This window comes from Zalophus californianus, chromosome 6, assembly GCF_009762305.2.
Source record: "Zalophus californianus isolate mZalCal1 chromosome 6, mZalCal1.pri.v2, whole genome shotgun sequence".
Classification (NCBI taxonomy): Eukaryota; Metazoa; Chordata; class Mammalia; order Carnivora; family Otariidae; genus Zalophus; species Zalophus californianus.
Window position 1 is genome coordinate 111,114,878 of NC_045600.1, and position 18,548 is coordinate 111,133,425.

At 47.2% G+C, this 18,548-nt stretch overlaps 1 protein-coding gene across 3 annotated transcripts in view; it reads left to right on the forward strand.

Annotated features, from left to right (window-relative positions):
• THSD4 (thrombospondin type 1 domain containing 4) overlaps positions 1–18,548 on the forward strand; it is a 581,008-nt gene that overhangs the window by 540,991 nt on the left and 21,469 nt on the right. For all 3 annotated transcript variants that reach the window (XM_027572149.2, XM_027572150.2, XM_027572151.2), the window contains 5 exons: positions 1,090–1,186; positions 5,603–5,878; positions 12,122–12,251; positions 13,187–13,391; positions 13,941–14,114. In XM_027572149.2, the coding sequence (XP_027427950.2) occupies positions 1,090–1,186; positions 5,603–5,878; positions 12,122–12,251; positions 13,187–13,391; positions 13,941–14,114 (882 nt within the window). The remainder of the gene's footprint in view (positions 1–1,089; positions 1,187–5,602; positions 5,879–12,121; positions 12,252–13,186; positions 13,392–13,940; positions 14,115–18,548) is intronic.

Below are 18,548 nucleotides of genomic sequence, written 5' to 3' on the forward strand. Positions count from 1 at the left end.
GAGAGAGCGGGTAAAGGGATGATGGGGGACAGAATGAACACTCTCATGAACCAACAGGACCCACCGTGCAGGGGTGACTGGGAGACACTTGTGCTTTTAAAGGATCTAAGAGACAGCTGTGATTCTAAGCTCCTCCTCCAGATGAGGAAATCAAAAACTGTGAGACCATGGGACTTGCTCTTGGGACTTGCTCTAGGTTATACAACTGGTCAACAGGAGAGCCCCTTTAGAAAGCAGTAGAGACAGAAATGTCAGAACGGGACAGTGTCTCCTTGCCTGGCTCATATTCACACTGCAGATTCCCATCCTACTCCTTCTCACCAGCAAGGCCGTGGGCACAAAGGACTGTGTGTTCCGAAGCCAGTAGGGAGGTATTCTGCAAGGCCATGCTGATTTGTGTTGTGCTTTCTGTCCCAGAGGATGTTTAATTCTTGACTTCCACGGCCTTCTGCAGTTTCCTGCTTGATATCCTGCTTTTGTCATTGGTTCCTGAGAGAATAGGAACCAGGGACACTTAACTTCCCGGACACCGGTTGTCCTGACCCCATGTCTTTGTGGTTCTGGAGCTTTCCATGGATGAGAGGGGATGAGACCCAGAAAGTGGACGAGGGAGAGGGTGGGGCAGACTTTTCCTGAGCCAGCCTCATGGCCAGGAAGGGTTCTTTAGAGGAACATACAGGATCGCAGGCTGGCTCTTCTTGGCGTGACTCTATCTCGCCCTCTAGTGTTCAAATGAGTTCCCCTGGAGCATACACATGGCTTGGCCATTTTGAGAGAACCGAGCACAATCTAAACCATGGTGTGAGATGGTTGAGAGCCAACAGAAAGGCTCTGCTACCATTGTTCCCATCTTCCTATTTGGAATGTATAAAATCTTGACTTTCAGACTAGTTTTCTTCTAAGTCCTTCATTCTTCAAAAGCAAAAAACCCATCGGGGAAGAGCTTTCCTTTAATCTGTCACAGGTTCACTAATATGATTAGATCTGAATCATTTATAGATAGTGCCATGTATAGCGGGGGACCTTGGGCCAGCAGGAAAGGCATGTGAGTGTGTCCCGGTGCAGTGACATTGACCTCTGTGTTGTCAGATGATACACCAGCAGCCCAACCCAGGAGTCCACTATGAGTACGTCATCATGGGGACCAATGCCATCAGCCCACAGGTGCCTCCTCACAGGAGACCAGGTAAAATCTCTTGTTCTACTGCCAAGCACCCCCCACCCCGCCCATTGTTTCTTTTCAAAGCCCTCTGTCTCTTGTGCATCTCCCTTGTGTCTCTCAGTCAACAGAGAGAAAACACACGGACACACCCTTGACATCAGAGGATGCTTCACCATTTGTCTGAGCCTTTGCTGATAAGAGAGTCTCATTCATTTGATTCAGAAATGAGGTGAACACCCTAAGTCTGTCTTTCCAGTTCAACATTTTAAGATACCTGATATTATTTTTTTAGAGCTGCCTGCCGTATAACAAATTACCTCAAACATGGTGGCTTAAAACAACACACGTTTGCTATCCTACAGTTCAGGAGTTCCGGAAATCCAAAGTGGGTTTTGCTGGGCTGGAATCAAGGTGTTGGCAGGCCACGCTCCCCTTGGAGGCTCTAAAATGTTCTGTCACCCTGCCCTTTTCACTTCAAGAGGCCTCCTGCACTCCTCGCTTCCTGGCCTCTTTTTGCATCTTCAGTGCTGAGTAGCACTTTCAGATCTCGGGTTCCGACCCCCTTCTTCCGTCATCACATCTCTGGGCCCAGCCAGACAGTCCAGGACCATTCTCCATCCCCAAATCTTTAATTTCACATCTGCAAAGTCCCTTTTGTCATATAAGGTACGATACTCACGGTTCCAGGGATTAGGAGGCAGACACCTTCAGAAGGCCATTATTCTGTCCGCCTCATGCCTTTTTTTTCTCTTGGTCCCCTTCTGCTTCTCCTGACACTACTTTGACTTGTAAGAAAAGAATAATGAGTTCATGCCTAATTATCTACCTCTTTCCTGTGGGCTCTGCTGATAGATACAGCAGGCAGGCAGCCCTCCGGCTCTGCAGATATTTCTTTACCAAATGATAATGGAACCCACCACCCAAATGGAGACTTGTTTTTTCCATCTTTTGAACCGGAAGGCCTACATAAACATCAATGATAATATTACTCACGTGCACGGAGTCCTTGCCGTGTGCCGGACATTGCTGAGCCTTTCACATAGATGAACTCATCAAATTATCACGACAGTGCTCAGAGGATGGGGCTGTTTTTGGCCTCATTTTAAAAAGTAGGAAATGGAAGCTCAGAGAGATGGACTTACTGCCCCGGTCTGACAGTGACCTCAGTCTGCTGTCTGTTATATCGCGTAGGGTTACCTGCTCTGACACCTGTCCCAGGCAGTGAGGGCACAGATGTGAGGCCTGGCCCACCAAATGGATAACTGAGTTATCTGACTGTCACAGGTCAGGGAAGAACAATCTGGCTCCTCGGAGACAGCAGGGTGTACGCCGGGCACGTGGGCTGCGCATGTTGTCCAAACTGCAAGTCAGCACACTCAACCCAACACAACGTTCGAGCCATTTGCAGGAACGATCCACAGTCTGAGAAACGAAGCTCAGATGGCAGAATATTGAGGTTCCTGAAATCTGATGCTGATGGATAAGGACAATTGGACAGACTATTTGAAATCCTACAGGGTGATGATGATTGATAACAAGCCTGATGGGTCTCAGCTAATGGGTAGCATGGGATTGGCTACCCGGGACAGGGCGGGCCCAGAAGGAGTCAGTTGTAAAAAGTTAGTGAGAAGGGGCAGTCTGTAGTAAGCTTTACCCTCCATGAACTCAGGCTTTACCCTCCATGAACTCAAATCCAGCTCTGCCTCTTTCTTGCTGTGCACCCTCAGGCAAGTCAGAAACTTCTCTGAGCACGTTTCCAGTCTACAAAATAGTGAAGAGAAAAACCCTACACTCAAAGGCTTTTCTTGAAGGGGTCAGGCCGTGGAGGAGATTGAATATGAGGTGCCATCCCAGTGTAGTGCCCAGTGCATGCAAGGTGTACAAAAGATTTTTAAATGTTTTTGTCTGGTAATATTTTAGTCTCACTTACATCAGTATGCCTAGTCTTGATTCTATTGATTTAAATTGTATTTAATATTTTAAGCCACGAAGTGTTGTTAAGTGGTACAGGGTGGGGAAAGTCCTAAGTTTTAACTGGATTCTACAGTAACTCTGGAATTTGCCTCCTTGTTTTATATCAAACTAGTATATGCTTGAACAATATTCAAGCAAAATAAAAATATATAAAGTAAGATGCGAGTGCTCCATAATTGCCCAAACTTGGAAGCAACCAAGATGCCCTTCATTCGGTGAATGGATGGATAAACTGAGGTACATTCAGCTAGTGGAATATTATTCAGCACAAAAAGAAATGAGCTACCTAGCCATGGAAAGACATGGGGGAAACTTAAATCTGCATTATTAAATGAAAGAAGCCGATCTGAAAAGTCTCCATACTGTATGATTCCAACTATATGATATTGTGGAAATGGCACAACTTTGGAGGCAGTATACAGATCAGTGGTTGCCAGGGACTAAGGGAGAGTAAGGGGTGAATAGGCAGACAGAGAGGATTTTTAGGGCAGTGAAACTATTCCCGATGATACATGGTAGTCTACTTTTGTCAAGATCCATAGAATGTACACCACCAAAATGAGCTCTAATGAAAACTATGGGCTTTGGGTGATAATGATGTGTCCATGCAGGTTCGCGGATGGTAAGAGATGTACCACTCTGGTACAGGATGTTGATGGGGGCGGTAAGTGCATTATGTGGGGCCAGAGGAGGTATGGAAACTCTGTACTTGCCACTTAATTGAGCTGTGAACCTAAAACTGCTCTAAAAAAAAAAAAAAAAAGAATAAAGTCTACTTAAAAAAAAAAAAATATGTCCCAACCTCATCCCCCAATCCCATTCCAAGAGGGAATATCTCTCCATGATTTGAAGGGGTTCCACCCAGCCCTTTCCTGTGCATGTAGAAACATGGTTATAAGCAATTTGAAACTTTGTCTGCAGTCTAAGTGTACAGGGAACATCTCATGCCGGTCTTTTCCAGAAGTCTAACTTAGATCTCGCCTCAACTTCAGATTTCCTTGACACTTGTAGAAAACTCGGTCTCAGTAAGTACAGAGGCTCTCCCCACACACCCCCAGTATGAGTAAAGATCCCTGCCTGGCACAGGTAAAGTCTGTGGTGCTCAGGAAACTCTGACCTTCTGACTTCGGCCTCTCCTTGCCTTGAAAACATCTCTCTCTCTCTCTCTCTCTCTCAAAATGCTTTCCACTTTTCCCTCCTCTTTCTTCCTCCTTCTCTTCCCATTGGCTGGCCCCAGTATCTGGGCCTGTTATCCTTATTGAGAACTCAGGCTTTCACTGTGAGAAGGAAGAGCTGTTGACGTCCAGCAGCTTTTACTTCTCTGCAAAAATCCTGAGAATTTTTGGTTCTGAGTCCAGAACACCTAAGGGCTTGGCCACTTGGCCTGGGGGACGTGGGACAGACACAAAGGGCTGAACACCAATTAAATCTCTCACAAGGGGTCCTGCCACACACGTGTGGATGTATATACAAAATGAATTCTGCTGTGCTTTTTCTTTCATCAAACAATGCATCAGTCATATCTCCATGTCACAACATACGTTTTGCTTCATTCTTTAAAAGAAAAAAAATAACATAGCATCCGTTCGTGGTTGTAGCATGGCGTATTTTAACCAGTACCCTGGTGGACATTTAAGTTCACTCTACTATTTGGCTATTTCAAAACATGCTTTAGGAACCATGCTTGTGCATACAGCTTTGTGTAAAAGAATGGGAATATTTGTACGATAAATGTCCTAGAAACTGAATCCCTAGGTCGAGGGGTATGTGCATTTAAAACTTGGGTAGAGGGTTGCTGGAGGGGAGGTGGGTGGAGGGGATGGGGTAACTGGGTGACGGGTATTAAGGAGGGCACGTGCTGGAATGAGCACCGGGTGTTCTACGCACCTGATGAATCACGGACCTCTACCTCCGAAACTAATAGTACACTATATATTAATTAATTGAATTTGAATAAAATAAGAATTCAATAAATAAATAAATAAATGAAACTTGGGTAGATATGGCCAAATTGCCCTCCAAAACTCCGTGTCTATCAGCAGGCTCCTCCTCCCCTGTTTTCCTGTATCTTCAGTGAAGGGTTTAGGGATTTAGGGGTCTCCAAAGTTCCTCCTCTTTATTGTGAGGCTAATAAAGTTGTGGTGATTGTTTTTGTTTTCACATGTAGTTCTTTCATTATGAGTGAAGTTGAGCCTTTTTGTGTGACTTTGGGCTGTTTAAAGTATTTCTTTTTATGTGACTTCCTGGCCCTTGCCTGCTTTCCCTACTGAGACGTTCGTCTTTTTCTTATTCATTTTTAACAATGTTTTGAATATTAGGGAAACTGGTATCTGCATGTTTAAAACACATGTGCTGTGGATTGGAAATGACCTCTTGCTACGTAATTTCTGATGTCCAAGGGATGTCCTCGGGAGGACTCCGGGTCCAGACCAGTCTTACTTCTGTGTGTGCACCTGCCTCTCCTAGGGGAGCCCTTCAACGGCCAGCTGGGGACACATGGGAGGGGCCAGGAGGAGGGAGAAGAGAAAGAGGAAGCTGAGGAGAAGGAAGATGTGCACGGCGGGGCCCCCGAAGTATTCACCTCGGAATCGGCACAGACCTTCCCAGTCAGGCATCCGGATGGATTTTCTTCCCATCGGCCAGACAATGTGGTGCCGGCAGCACCACAGCCCCCGCGGCGAAGCCGGGACCACAACTGGAAGCAGCTGGGGACCACAGAATGCTCCACAAGTTGTGGGAAAGGTGAGCTCGAGTGCGGGCGAGGAGGGTCTCTGCAGACCCCCCGGGCGAGGATTGGGTGGCTGGGCTCGAGGGACATGGCGCAGCCTCCCCTCCTTGAGCCTGACTGTGAGATGGTTCATGGGTATGACATTGGGTGGAGGGTCCCCAAGACCACCCTTAAGCTTGATGAGCCACAAGAAGGACACACAAGACTCAGAAGAGCAACTATGCTCGTGGTCACAACTTATTATGGTGAAAGGATACAGGTGGATATCATCAGGGGAAAACGCACGTGGGGGCAAAGTCCAGGAGAAACCGGGGGCCGGCTTCCGGGTGTCCCATCCCAAGAGAGTTGCACCCGGATGCACTGAATTCTCCCAGCAGTGATGGGTGACAGCAAGACCAACTATTGCCAACTAGATAATTGAGGTTTGGTGTCCAGGGGGCTGACTATGGCTCAGTCACATAGGCATGGAGCCCCCACGTGACTGACATTAGCTACTCAGCCTTTAGCACCCAGAAGTCAGACTGATAGATAGAACACGGCCAAGACCACAGGCCCACAAATACAGGCATTCAGCCAAATCGCATTGTTGGCATAAACCATCTTGTCAAACTGATACGGTGTGGAAAAACACTCCTATCAGCAGAATATCCCACAGGCTCAAAGGTTGTCTCCAGCCCTGCTCCGGGGCCAGTCATGAAGACAGGGCTTTCTTTGGAGTGTGCAGGGTTTGAGCACCCCAGACCTGCTGAGTTAACCCTCTCCTGCACGACGAGTTCATGAATAACCACAGAATGTGTTCACTGAGTTTAAGATCGAGAAGTTGAGGCATACGTACACAAATACCAGGTAAAACTCATTCTCAAATCTAAGATTCCAGAAAAAAAGCACACTCACGGGGCTTGAGGTGTGAGCCGGCTCTTACGCTCACCAACGCTCACAGCTCCTCACGGTTCTCTCTGTAAAATCTTCACCGTGTATTGTCCCATTATCCTAACCCCATCAGCTACGACCCCGGGGGCAAGCCTGCAGCCCAGCCACACCAGCTCCATGCACTCCTTGCAGGAAGGGAGACCACATGCCAGAGACACCAGAAGGAACAAACGGTGTCTCTCCAAACAAAAGAAAAGAGTTACAGGATTTAGGAGAAGGGCAGATGGAGTTCAGGTGACATTTAAAGAAAGCGAGTTTTGATAGGCTCAAAGCAAAGGAGGCTGTGGGCAAAGTGGTCAATATCAATATCAGTCTGAACTGTGGGGTGGACCTGGGGTCTATTTCCTTGAAAACTCCCAAGTTAAGGTAGGCGTGGAATGTGTCCAGAAGCCCCTTATTGAATGTCTGGCACCTGGGTTGGAAATTGAGGCTGTTTCTCAGTTTCAAGGTGGCCTAGCTCCTTAGTGCAAGGATCTGTCTGTGACCACGAGGAACTATGAGGCAAGGGTACTGTCTGCGTGGTAATGGCCTCCTGTTTGTAAGGAAGTCCTATTTGTGACCCTAAAACCGCTGTCCTTGGAGGGGAGGTGGCCACGGAAATGGGAAGGCTTTATCCCAAGAAGTTCCTGTTGCTTGAAAACTGATACACTAAGAAAAGTGGTTTGGGGATTTTTTTTTTTCTTTTCTTCAAGAGGCATGTACCCAAGGGTACAAAATTCAGGAAGTCGGACATATTTTGCACCCAGGAAATTTTCACAACCGCCTGTAAAGCCTTTATCTTTTTCCCAAGAGCATTAGCTTGGTGGCTTTTGAGAACCGAATTGAGGTGTTTGGTTCTTCGCAGGGGCTGGAGCGTCTCCTGCCTGGACCCCCAGCCAGTTCCGTGATGACTGATAACTGGAGCACCGATTTCTGGAGCTGACACTTCAGATATTGGTGGGCTTTTGCTTAATACATGTGCAAAGAATTTGGACTGAAGATTCATTGCCCTAACCTCTTTTTTAAGCTTTCGGAGGGAAAGTGATATGCCCATAGAATGTGTCTGAACAGAGGCAGAAAGCTAATTACACAGGAAGGCCAAAATCATTTCAGTCAGGATCCATCCCTGGAACTGTAGAGGTGAGCAGGATGAAATGCAGTTGACATAGGAACCCGGGGTCCAAATGTGTGATTACTGAAGTTTCCACCATGGACTTAGTGGTGCAATGCCCACCAGAGGAACCAGACACATTTGTGCTAGGTACACACAAGGGAAAGTCATAAAAAGAAGAAAAATTGCCGTCCTGTGGTTTTATATCAAGGATGGCAGATGTGTAGAAGATTCTCTCCCCTTTCTTGTCCGTAAAGATCGCCTGGCCCAGTCTTTCAAGTAGCGTGAGATGTCGCCGTGCCCAGAGACCATCAGGCATCGCCTCATGGACTTTAATAGAATAAGGACGAAAGCATGTGCCATTGCCCACTCACCCTTCATGCTGCTCACACAGCCCTGCATTCACTGAATTGATGCCACATACCCCAGTGTTCATTCAACGGGTCATTCAAGGCATGATGGAGGGACCCCATTTCCAAAAATTCTGGTTGTCTTTCCCCCAGCCAACCACAGTCTGTGTGATCCACACTGAGCTAAAACACCTGCCTCGCTTACTATATCCTCTGGTATGGAGCCAGCAAACAACTTACATTCCCCGATCTAGCTCAGATGCACCTCCTCTGTGAAGCCCTTCCTGGTTCTGCAAGGCACAGGTGGGCACTTATCCTAGGGGACCCCATGGCAACTCAGGACACATTCTTGTCCCAGCTCTGCCTGGCCTGGCTGTCTTCGCGCATGGACACTTTGCATCGCCTGCTCCTGGGATGGTAGCCAGCACACAAGGAGACGCTCCTCAAGTGTTTCTCCAATTGATGAATATATTGTCAAATGGGTCATATCCAGCTATTAGAAAAGGTGTAAGGGTAGTTTTTACATCATTGCATCCTGGATAGGCAAGGCTGTTACTGCCTTACTGTGTTCTATTGTAGCTTAAAGAATGTGGATTTATGTACTCACAACTGAAGAATCTTTTTCTCTAGATTTCCATATGATTTTGTTTAACGTTCTTAATATAGTCTTTCTCCTTTGCCTTGTGGACACACACACACACACACACACACACACACACAGCATCTGCCACTTGGATGCTTGTGATGACATGCTCATCCTCTTCTTTACCTTGAGAAACAGCACGGTTTCTCCAGTCCAAGAGCTACAGAAGAGTTTCCTTGGAAATAAAACAAGAGCAGAGCTGTTTTCTCCCCCAGCCCTCCCTTCTCTCGTACTCTTAGCCCCTTGCTCTTCCGCTGGACAAATGGCAGCAGCCCCTGGATGCCCCTCCTTTGCTGCCTGTAAGGTTTGTTCCCAGCAGCGCTGGCTGGATTGCAGGGCACATGAGGCCATGTGGATGCATCCATGTTTAGCTCAGCAGCAGTGACAAATGTACCAGGACCACGCCCCACGTACCTTCTTGCTCTTATAGATGCAACCCACATCCATGCTCCCTGTGACCTCACCATTCATCCCCACACAAATCTTCTCCAGTCCTTTCTGGTGGAACTCAACAGACCATGTGTCTCCATGCCTCTCAGGGGAAACCACCCCTCACGATAGCACTGTCACAGAGAGGGGTCCTGCCACCGACAGCCCAGAGTGGCTCATACTCCCCCTGGCTGTTGCCCAGACTTCTGTCTGGTCAAACTTTTGGCTTGGCTCAGTCGATTCCTGGAGTTCCAAGCCTCAGATGATTTCATTGTTTCCTTGCTCCATATTTTGTCCCTCTCTCCCCAATGCCGCACCAGTCTCTCCACACCGTCCCCTGAACTCACTGACTTGCCTGCTTTAATATCTGCAGATTACCTGCAGTACAGTTCCCTCCTCCGGGATACTATACCTCTGTTCTGATCAACATGCACAACATAAAACCCAACTGACATGATCCCAGATTCTCCCTGCTGCCTGAAGCCCAGCCAGCACCTGACCTCACCATCCCATTCTCTGCAGAAATCAAAACTGACCCAAAGAAAGAAACCGCTGTGGTCATTCGAGTCAAGAATTATAGGTCTCACCATCAGAGAGTGAGCCTCTGGATTTACGTCCTTGGCTGAACTCTGGAGGTGGACCATGAATAAGTGTAGGGTAAAGGCACTAAGAGGGTGAGGAAGGTCCGTGGCCACGTGCAAAGAGCCCTGGGCAGGACCCATCCCTCCAAGGCACAGAGCATTCCTATGGTAGCCTGTATTCTTTTAGCTAAAGATATTAAATTGCCCCTGAGTGCCATGTGGTTGGAGTAGTAACTTTTGCTTTCCAGTCCACAGACTTGCCAGCAGAAAATTTACACCCACATGGTCTGAAGGGATAAATAATAAGATTTTTACTTAATCCCTTAATAGCTGGGTCCCACATGGGTATCCTGAAAGGCGTGAACGGAATCTTATTCATCTTTGTAAGCGAGCACAATGTGCTTAATATTTGTGGAATTTAATTAAAAAATCTCTTCTTCATGGAAGCAGTTATGTCACTGGACAAAATTTCATTCCACAAAAGTTTTTGCTTCTTATTAGTTTTATAGTCAGTACCACTTTTTACTCCGCTAATAATTACACTTCACTGGAACATTATTTTTATTTTTTTAAAGATTTTATTTATTTATTTGACAGAGAGAGAGAGACAGCAAGAGAGGGAACACAAGCAGGGGGAGTGGGAGAGGGAGAAGCGGGCTTCCCGCTGAGCAGGGAGCCCGATGTGGGGCTCGATCCCAGGACCCTGAGCTGAAGACAGATGCTTAACCGACTGAGCCACCCAGGCGCCCCTGGAACATTATTTTTAAATAATGGTCTCCAAGTTATAGCTACATTATGAATTTTTACTGCCAGAGTGGTTTTTAAACAAATGATCATTTCAGATTCAGAACTGTCTTCCAATCTGTCAAGGTTTCTTACAAGAACCACCCTCTGGCTCGGGGGTCACACAAGATCAGCGTCAACAAGCACTGACACACCCTTCATGGTTGATGAAATAGGGAAACGTTTCTGTGAAGAGTTATCCCTCCAGTTACAATTAAATTGTAGTAAGTTGGAAGTTCAGAAACTCCAAATGCCTGGCCACTTAGCAACAGAGCTAAGACAGAACTGTAGGATGAGTGATCATGTTCTGCCCGGCAGGAATTGGGTAGTGGCTTAGACTGGGGATCGGCGCAGGGGGACAGACTGTTATTTGTGAAGAAACACCGTATTTTTCAAACAATTGCATGGCGTGTTCCTGGTTACCTTTCTCACTTTGTACACATCCCTTAGCAATACTCCCGAGCTGCCACCAGGGGGTAGCAGAGAGAGGCCGGCAGAATTGTTGGCTTTTTTTTTTTTTCCATTTAACGGATTCTGACTTTTTCTCCAAAAAACATTTATCCATATTAAGCCAGTGAAACTCAGCTGCATATTTAAAACAAAACAACAACAACAACGCTGAGGCAGTATAATTTTTTTAACAAAGTAATAAAAACAAATATGAGACTTCTGATAAACATCCGTTCAGCATGTTTATTGAGCGGCTGTTGCTCTGTTAGGTACTGGGATTACAGGGATGAACAAGAATTAGTGCTGTCCTGAGAAGCTCTCTATCTCATGGGAAGCAGACATGCTCAAATAACTAAAAATACCATTGGATCAGTACTTTACTAGGGGAATGGGTAAAATGCTTTACAGAGTAGGGCGAAGCTTGCTGCTCTTCTAAGCCGGTCCTGAATCTTCTTACTTCTCTGCTTCAGTTTGCCTCTCACACATTCCAGGCACATGCAAGCCAGTGTGTCAGGCACTTTTTTTCCTGTTCAGTTGCCTGGACAGCCCCCTCCCTCCAAGACACACATGCCCACAGCTACCCAAACCCCACCCTTCTGTAGGATCCAGCTGGACCCTCTAGGACCTTTTCTCTGTGGTGTCTCCAGAAAACTTTCAGGCATTTATTACTTGTGCTCATGTTATAATCACTCTCCTGCCTCATGGTATCTTGAACTGTTATGAAAATTGTTTGTATCTGCCTTTAGCACTCTCCAACCGTGTCCGCGGTTTGCACCCCCAGTGTCCACAGGACCTGTCACAGCCCCTGTTGTGGGAGGTGTGTGTAAACGCATGAATGAAGGAGGAGTATGTGTGTGTGTGTGTGTGTGTGTGTGTGTGTGTGCATTTCTCTGTTCCTGCAGCCTCTCTTCATCAGTACCCGGATCTCTGGGCACCTGCGCCCAGAGCCCAACATTCAAGTGTGTGGGGCTGTCCTTGAGAAGTTCTCCTTGTCCTTGCAGGATCGCAGTTCCCTATTTTTCGCTGTGTGCACCGAAACACCCACGAAGAGGTGCCCGAGAGCTACTGCGACTCCAGTATGAAGCCCACCCCCGAGGAGGAGCCCTGCAACCTGTTCCCTTGCCCAGCCTTGTAAGATGGCCTCTCTGTGGAGGTTGCCAGTTATGGGGTCACTTCTGGGTGCTTGAGCATAAGACCTTATTAGCAGACATAAAATCTGTCTACATCTCATTTAGACACACGAGACTCAGTCTGTGCATAAACTGCAGTCTGTTCAGCAAGCACACCTGTCTCTGGGGATGAACGCAGAAGCTTGTAGCCTTTAACAGTGAGCACACGCCTTTGGTAATTTGGAGCAGTTACGTGTTAGCCTGATGAGGAAAGCAAAGAGGGAAGCTGGGAATTACAGTCCAGCGTGGTCGGTGCTGTAGGTGAGCTGTGAACAGAGGGAATGAGGAGAGTCACAGGCACATGGGCAAGGAGAAGTCGGGAAGAGTGTCTCAGGAGAGGTCTTGGGTGGGTTACTGGATGATAAAGAGGACACTTCCAGAAGAACAGGGAGAAAGAGCCCCCAAAGAGGGTCCCAACATAATTTTCAAAGTAATAGAAACATCCTCCTATGTATTGGGCCGTGTGCTAATGTCTTATTTAACTAAGTGACAAAGCAGGATGACAGGGGAAGATCATGAAACTGATGAGTAAGTAGCTTATGAGCAATAAAGAATGCTGGAGATTTGTAAGATCCAACGCGGGTTAATGTTCTACGGGGCGATGATAAAACTAACGTTTGGAGTTTGGGGCGTTTTTTAGATAAAAATCCTTTGCACCTTCTCGGTTTTCTTTAATTTTCTCAAACTGGGCCGTCGTCACTGGTAAAGAGCTTGTCGACAGAGTTACATTGCTTCACGGAGTCCGATGGCCATTAGGCAGGCGTTGAGCCACGCTCTTGGGTGAGGACCACCCGTAACGATGCTGATGGTTCTGTGCGAGCTGGCTCTCGGGGCGGTGCTCTCTTCCGCTGGCTGACGGTGATCTGTCCCTCTCGCGCTCTCTCGTTCCTGAGCTAGCTGGGACATCGGAGAGTGGTCCGAGTGCAGCAAAACCTGCGGCCTGGGCATGCAGCATCGCCAGGTCCTGTGCCGCCAGGTGTACGCCAACCGCAGCCTGACGGTGCAGCCCTACCGCTGCCAACACCTGGAGAAGCCCGAGACCACCAGCACCTGCCAGCTCAAGATCTGCAGCGAGTGGCAGATCCGGACGGACTGGACCTCGGTACGCGGGGCAGGCCGCCTGCTCTAGAGCTCCCCCTCCCAGACTCCCTGCCATCCCCCGCCCCCACCGCCACCAAAGACCTGACTCAGGACAGCCCTGAGGTCTCCTAAAGGGAACGCTTCCCGGGGTGGGCGGGGGGCGCGGAGGAAGGACTGTTTTGCAAACCAAAGCACGTTACCGATAGCACTCGAGAGTTAAGGGTAGTGTGCAGAAGTCGCCCATAGCCGACTTGTAGGGTGAGCCCGTGGCAGTCACGTGCATACAGGTGATCTCTCTCGTGTGACATGAGAAATCAGCTCCTTCCAGTCTCGCACCCCTGTTTCACAGATGACAGAACAGAGGCCCAGAGCCACAAAGTGGGCAGGACATCCAAGAAGGTCTTAGAGAAAAGACCTGGTGAGGTTTTCAGGGCTGGGAACTCAGAGCCACCCAGGGGGTCTCACCACAGTCGTCGCTCGGGTGGCAGGTGACAAGGATGAGGGCACCCGAGCTGGAGAGGCCCCCAAAGGTAACGGTGCCCATCCCACTGACTTATTCCTGCTGTTTTAGTGCTCAGTGCCCTGCGGGGTGGGACAGAGGACCCGAGACGTGAAGTGTGTGAGCAACATCGGGGACGTGGTCGACGATGAGGAATGCAACATGAAGCTCCGGCCGAACGACATTGAGAACTGTGACATGGGGCCCTGTGCCAAGAGCTGGTTCCTCACCGAGTGGAGTGAAAGGGTGAGCTGAGGGCAGGCAGAGTGGGTTTCCTACAGCCGGGACCAAGGGCTGCTGGGCCAGTGGGCAGGAGCTGTACGTGACAGGCACCCCAACACCACGAGGAGAATCACTAGCTGAGAATCCCAAGGGTAACTTCTGACTTTGGGGAAAAGGCTTTCTGTCTTCATACAAAGACCGAGGGGCTACAAGGGTGAGCAGTGGGGGTGAGAGAATTCGTTCTCCTTCGCACTGCACATGAACATTAAATCATGAAATACTGAAGAAGGAGAAGAATTACATTGCAGCCCTCATATGGTATGTGAGTGTCTGGCATATAAATGCACTCAACAGGCGGCAAGCCCCTTCTCTCCTTCTTACTAACTCAGCACAGTTCACAGACCCTTCCCCTCCCAGTAGCCTGGCCTCCCTTTGGGGTCCCTGGTGTCAGATGTAAAGATGAAGTCTGAGGCACGTATAGTTAACCATCAGTTACCTATGTGCAAGGGAAAGCAGCAAGAGATAGAGTTCCTCTATCAAAGACAAAACTAGGGGCGCCTGGGTGGCTCGGTCGGTTAAGCATCCGACTCTTGATTTCGGCTCAGGTCATGATCTCAGGGTCGTGAGATCTAGCCCCATGCAGGGCTCCACTGGGCGTGGAGCCTGCTTAAGATTCTCTCTCTCTCCCTCCTGCTCTGCCCCTCCCGCTCCTCGCTCATATGCATGGTTGTGCGTGCTCCCCCCCCCCCAAAAAAATGACAAAAATAGGATTTATAGGGATTCTGGAGTTGGGTCTGGTGATGGTTACACAACAGTGTAGATGTGATTAATACTACTGAAATGTACACTGAAAATGATTAAAATGGTAAATTTTATGTTATGTGTATTTTACCACAGTAAAAAAAAAAGTTTAGGGAAAAGCATTAAGCAAAATTACAGAGTGTACCTTGGGGAGGGGAAGAGAGAGAGGGAAGGAGAGAGTGAACTTTGCCTTCCTTTTCTTGAGGAAGCCCCTGACTAATGGGCTGGCAGTGGGACAGGCCATCAGGGGATTCTTCCCAGGGCAGTGGGCTGGCCCCACCCCAACGGTTTCTGGGTTTCTGGATCGTCTAGAGCCCTTGCAAGTTGAATTGGGATGGAGCCAGAACTGGCTGTCTCTGTCCTTAGTGCCTTCCTCTTGGCTGGGCCAGGTGGCCACCGTTTCCCTTATCAGAATTCCTCACCATGCGGACAAACTTCAGTGTGCCTACAGGTCACCTGGGAATCCCCGCACGGTGCCGGGGCTGAGTCCGAGCAGGGAGGTGGGCCTGGGAATCTGCCTTCCTAACGGGCTCCCAGGGGGCACTGAGGCTGGTGGGCCAAGGGTAAGAGGGGACCAGGCAAGTTCTTAGAGCCTTAGGAAAGACTGAGCGCGGGAGCCTCCTCTCCCCGTGGAATCATGTGAACAACAACAGGGCGACATCTCAAGTTCAGAGGAGGAAACCTTCATGCGTCGCCATCCCGCCACACGGGTGGATTACTGGGCCAGCATCCCTCCTGACTGGTGAGCATTGTCCGGTATTCTGAGCATCACCCTGCAAGCATTCATAGGGGTTTCCACTCCATCTGGTGCTGAGATGCCCCTTAATTTTGTCCCCATCATCACAGTAACACTGCACCTTGGTGGGGGGGAGTCGTTGAGGAACAGACCTGCCAACGCAGGCTTCACCTCACATGCAGAGATCATCCTGGAGATTCTCATCGAGTGACTGACCTGCTGTGGATTACTGACACCTCGTGGCTTACAGCCACTCCCCTTTAGCCCCAAGATGGTCCCCAGATAGAGAGCCCGTGTGCAAACACTGAACTCTTAGGACAAGCAGCTAACTGTGCCTCTGTCCCAGAGTGGGCTGTCACGGGTACCGAATTAGTCCTCAAGAAGGCATTGACCCAAAGGAAACAGTGAAGAGTAGGTGCCCATCGAAAGGTGTCCATGGACTCAGACTTGGGCCCCTGAGGCTGAGTCCAGCAGGGCCCACCCCCGTTCTGTCTGTACATCCCCTCTCCCTCCTTCCAAGCCTCCCAGCTCATACCTCAGCTCCTGGCAGCGCCCAAGCAGCACTGGGAGGCCCCCCAGAAGCCACTGTGCTCAGCCTCCCTGCCAGCATGAGGAGCCCTCTGCAGCGTCCCTGAGTCTAACTCCTTCCCAGAAATTCATGGCGGGTCCAGGCAGTTGCCCAGAGGGTTCCTTTGGCATCGGACCAAAATGTGTCTTGCTAACTCCCACTCCTGTCCTGTAGAACATGAGTGTTCCTCCTTACACTGCAGCCCTACAGATATTTGGAGACCTCTTCCACCTCTTCTCCTAAAAATTCCTAGTTCCTTCAACTAACTCTTTTGTGTTTCTGGATTTCTAGCCATCCCAAAACTCATTTGTGTTCGCGGTAAATTCGGTGAAGTTAGTGTGCAAACAAATGTATAAAAAGAATGATGCCGGGCTTTCATTTTCCTCTTGGGAAGACTCTTTAAAATAATTTTGGACAAAAATTATTTTTGTCAACTATACATAAGACCTTAAGCTAAAATGTCTGTGTCCTATAATATAAAAGTTTGTGATGCAAACAGAGAACTTATAATACCAGTTTAAGTCATGAAACAAAAGGAACAAGATCGTTTGAAGTCTAGAGCACTTAAACCCTTTTAATCCTTAATATTTATATGAAATCTCATAAAGAATATGCAGAGCTTAAGGTAATAATTTCTTCCATGAATGTTCAATGACTCACATGTCCGAGTAGACTGAAGTTTGGAAATTTTTCTTAAGGTTCACATTCACTAGAGGAAATCAAAGTTTTAGAATGCTCGTGTAAAGGTTAAAACAGCTGAAATTATTTTCTCAGTAAATGCTTCCTCATCTTCATCAATCATTATTCTAAACTATAGAGAACATTTATTTATATAACACAAACAGTGTAATTAATAAAAGGCTATATGCAAAGATAAGACAATGCAAGACAGCTGAGTTTATAATGCATCTGAAATATTTAAAAGATTTAATCATAGTTCTTATATGACTACACACTTAATAACTTATCTCTACCTAACAAAATAGTAAAAATGCCATTTTCTACTTTTTGAATGTGTGTTTGCAAACATCTCTCAAAGAATTTTTCACTTCCAATTAAAGAACTAATGTAGTTAATGGATAAAAAAATAATGTTCACCTTTTCTGGTCATAAAGTAACATATAGTATTATAAAAAAATCAGAAAAGCATACCTATAATCTCTTTACTAGCAGATAATATTTTAAGATTTTTAAGCTATATTGTCAAGCTTTTTTCTACTCATACATACTTAACATACATAGCTTTTTTGTACTCACACATATTTGAAGGATACAGATCATAATACCTCATATGTATAATTTAGTAACCTTCCTTTTTCACATGTGTATTAATTATAAACACGTTAATGGCATTTAAAACCTGTAAAGCGTGAATTTTAATTAGACTAAGCTATTGTTTGCCAACTCTAACTGAATCCACCCTTATTCTTTATTCCCCCTCCAACAAACACTTGTAAATTTCCCTTTAATGTAAATTTGCTTTGCATTTTAACATTAAGTACTTGCTGGATCTAACCCTTGCCTTAAAATTCTAAATAGAGGAAAGATGAGCACTGTATTCTTCTGTTCAGAGAACTTCTTTGTTCTTTTTTGGAAAGATGTTTTAGAAAGATGTCAGGTTAGTGCTCTGATATAAACAAGTAGGTAATTTTGCTTTATCAGCCCCCAGAACATAACATTATTCCAGAATGTTTATGGCTGGAGTAGATGAGTGGGAAGGAGGCTTTGGTAGCACTTTTCCCGGGACTTATTTCTTATTACACCTCGAGCAAGCGGCTCTCTGACCCTCAGTTTCCTCATTGGCAACAAAGCTGAATGAGCATGAGGGGATAACATATTTGAAACCATGACCTAGATGATGAGATCATGGGGTGGGCCTTGGAGTCACCACTTAGCCCCAGGAATGACCAGCTGGTGGCAGTCTTTCACACGTGAGTAGTGGCTTTGTATAAAAATCAACCCTGTTAAGCTTTAGCCTGAGCTATGCCATTTTTTTTTTTTTTTTTTGCAACTGCAATAAACATGTATTGAGCACCTAACGATGCCAGGCATGAATGAGATACAGCTTCCATGTAATGAGCTCAAGGGGGAGAGATTAAAGAAAATGTGATTGAAGTGCACAAACACTTAAGGATCCAGAATACATCCTATTTCTTTAATTATTTAATTTAACTATTAATTTAAAATAAAATTAATTCGGTGTGCCTGGCTGGCTCAGTCGTTAAGTGTCTGTCTTCGGCTCAGGTCATGATCCCAGGGTCCTGGGATTGAGCCCCGCATCGGGCTCCCTGCTCGGCGGGAAGCCTGCTTCTCCCTCTCCCACTCCCCCTGCTTGTGTTCCCTCTCTCACTGT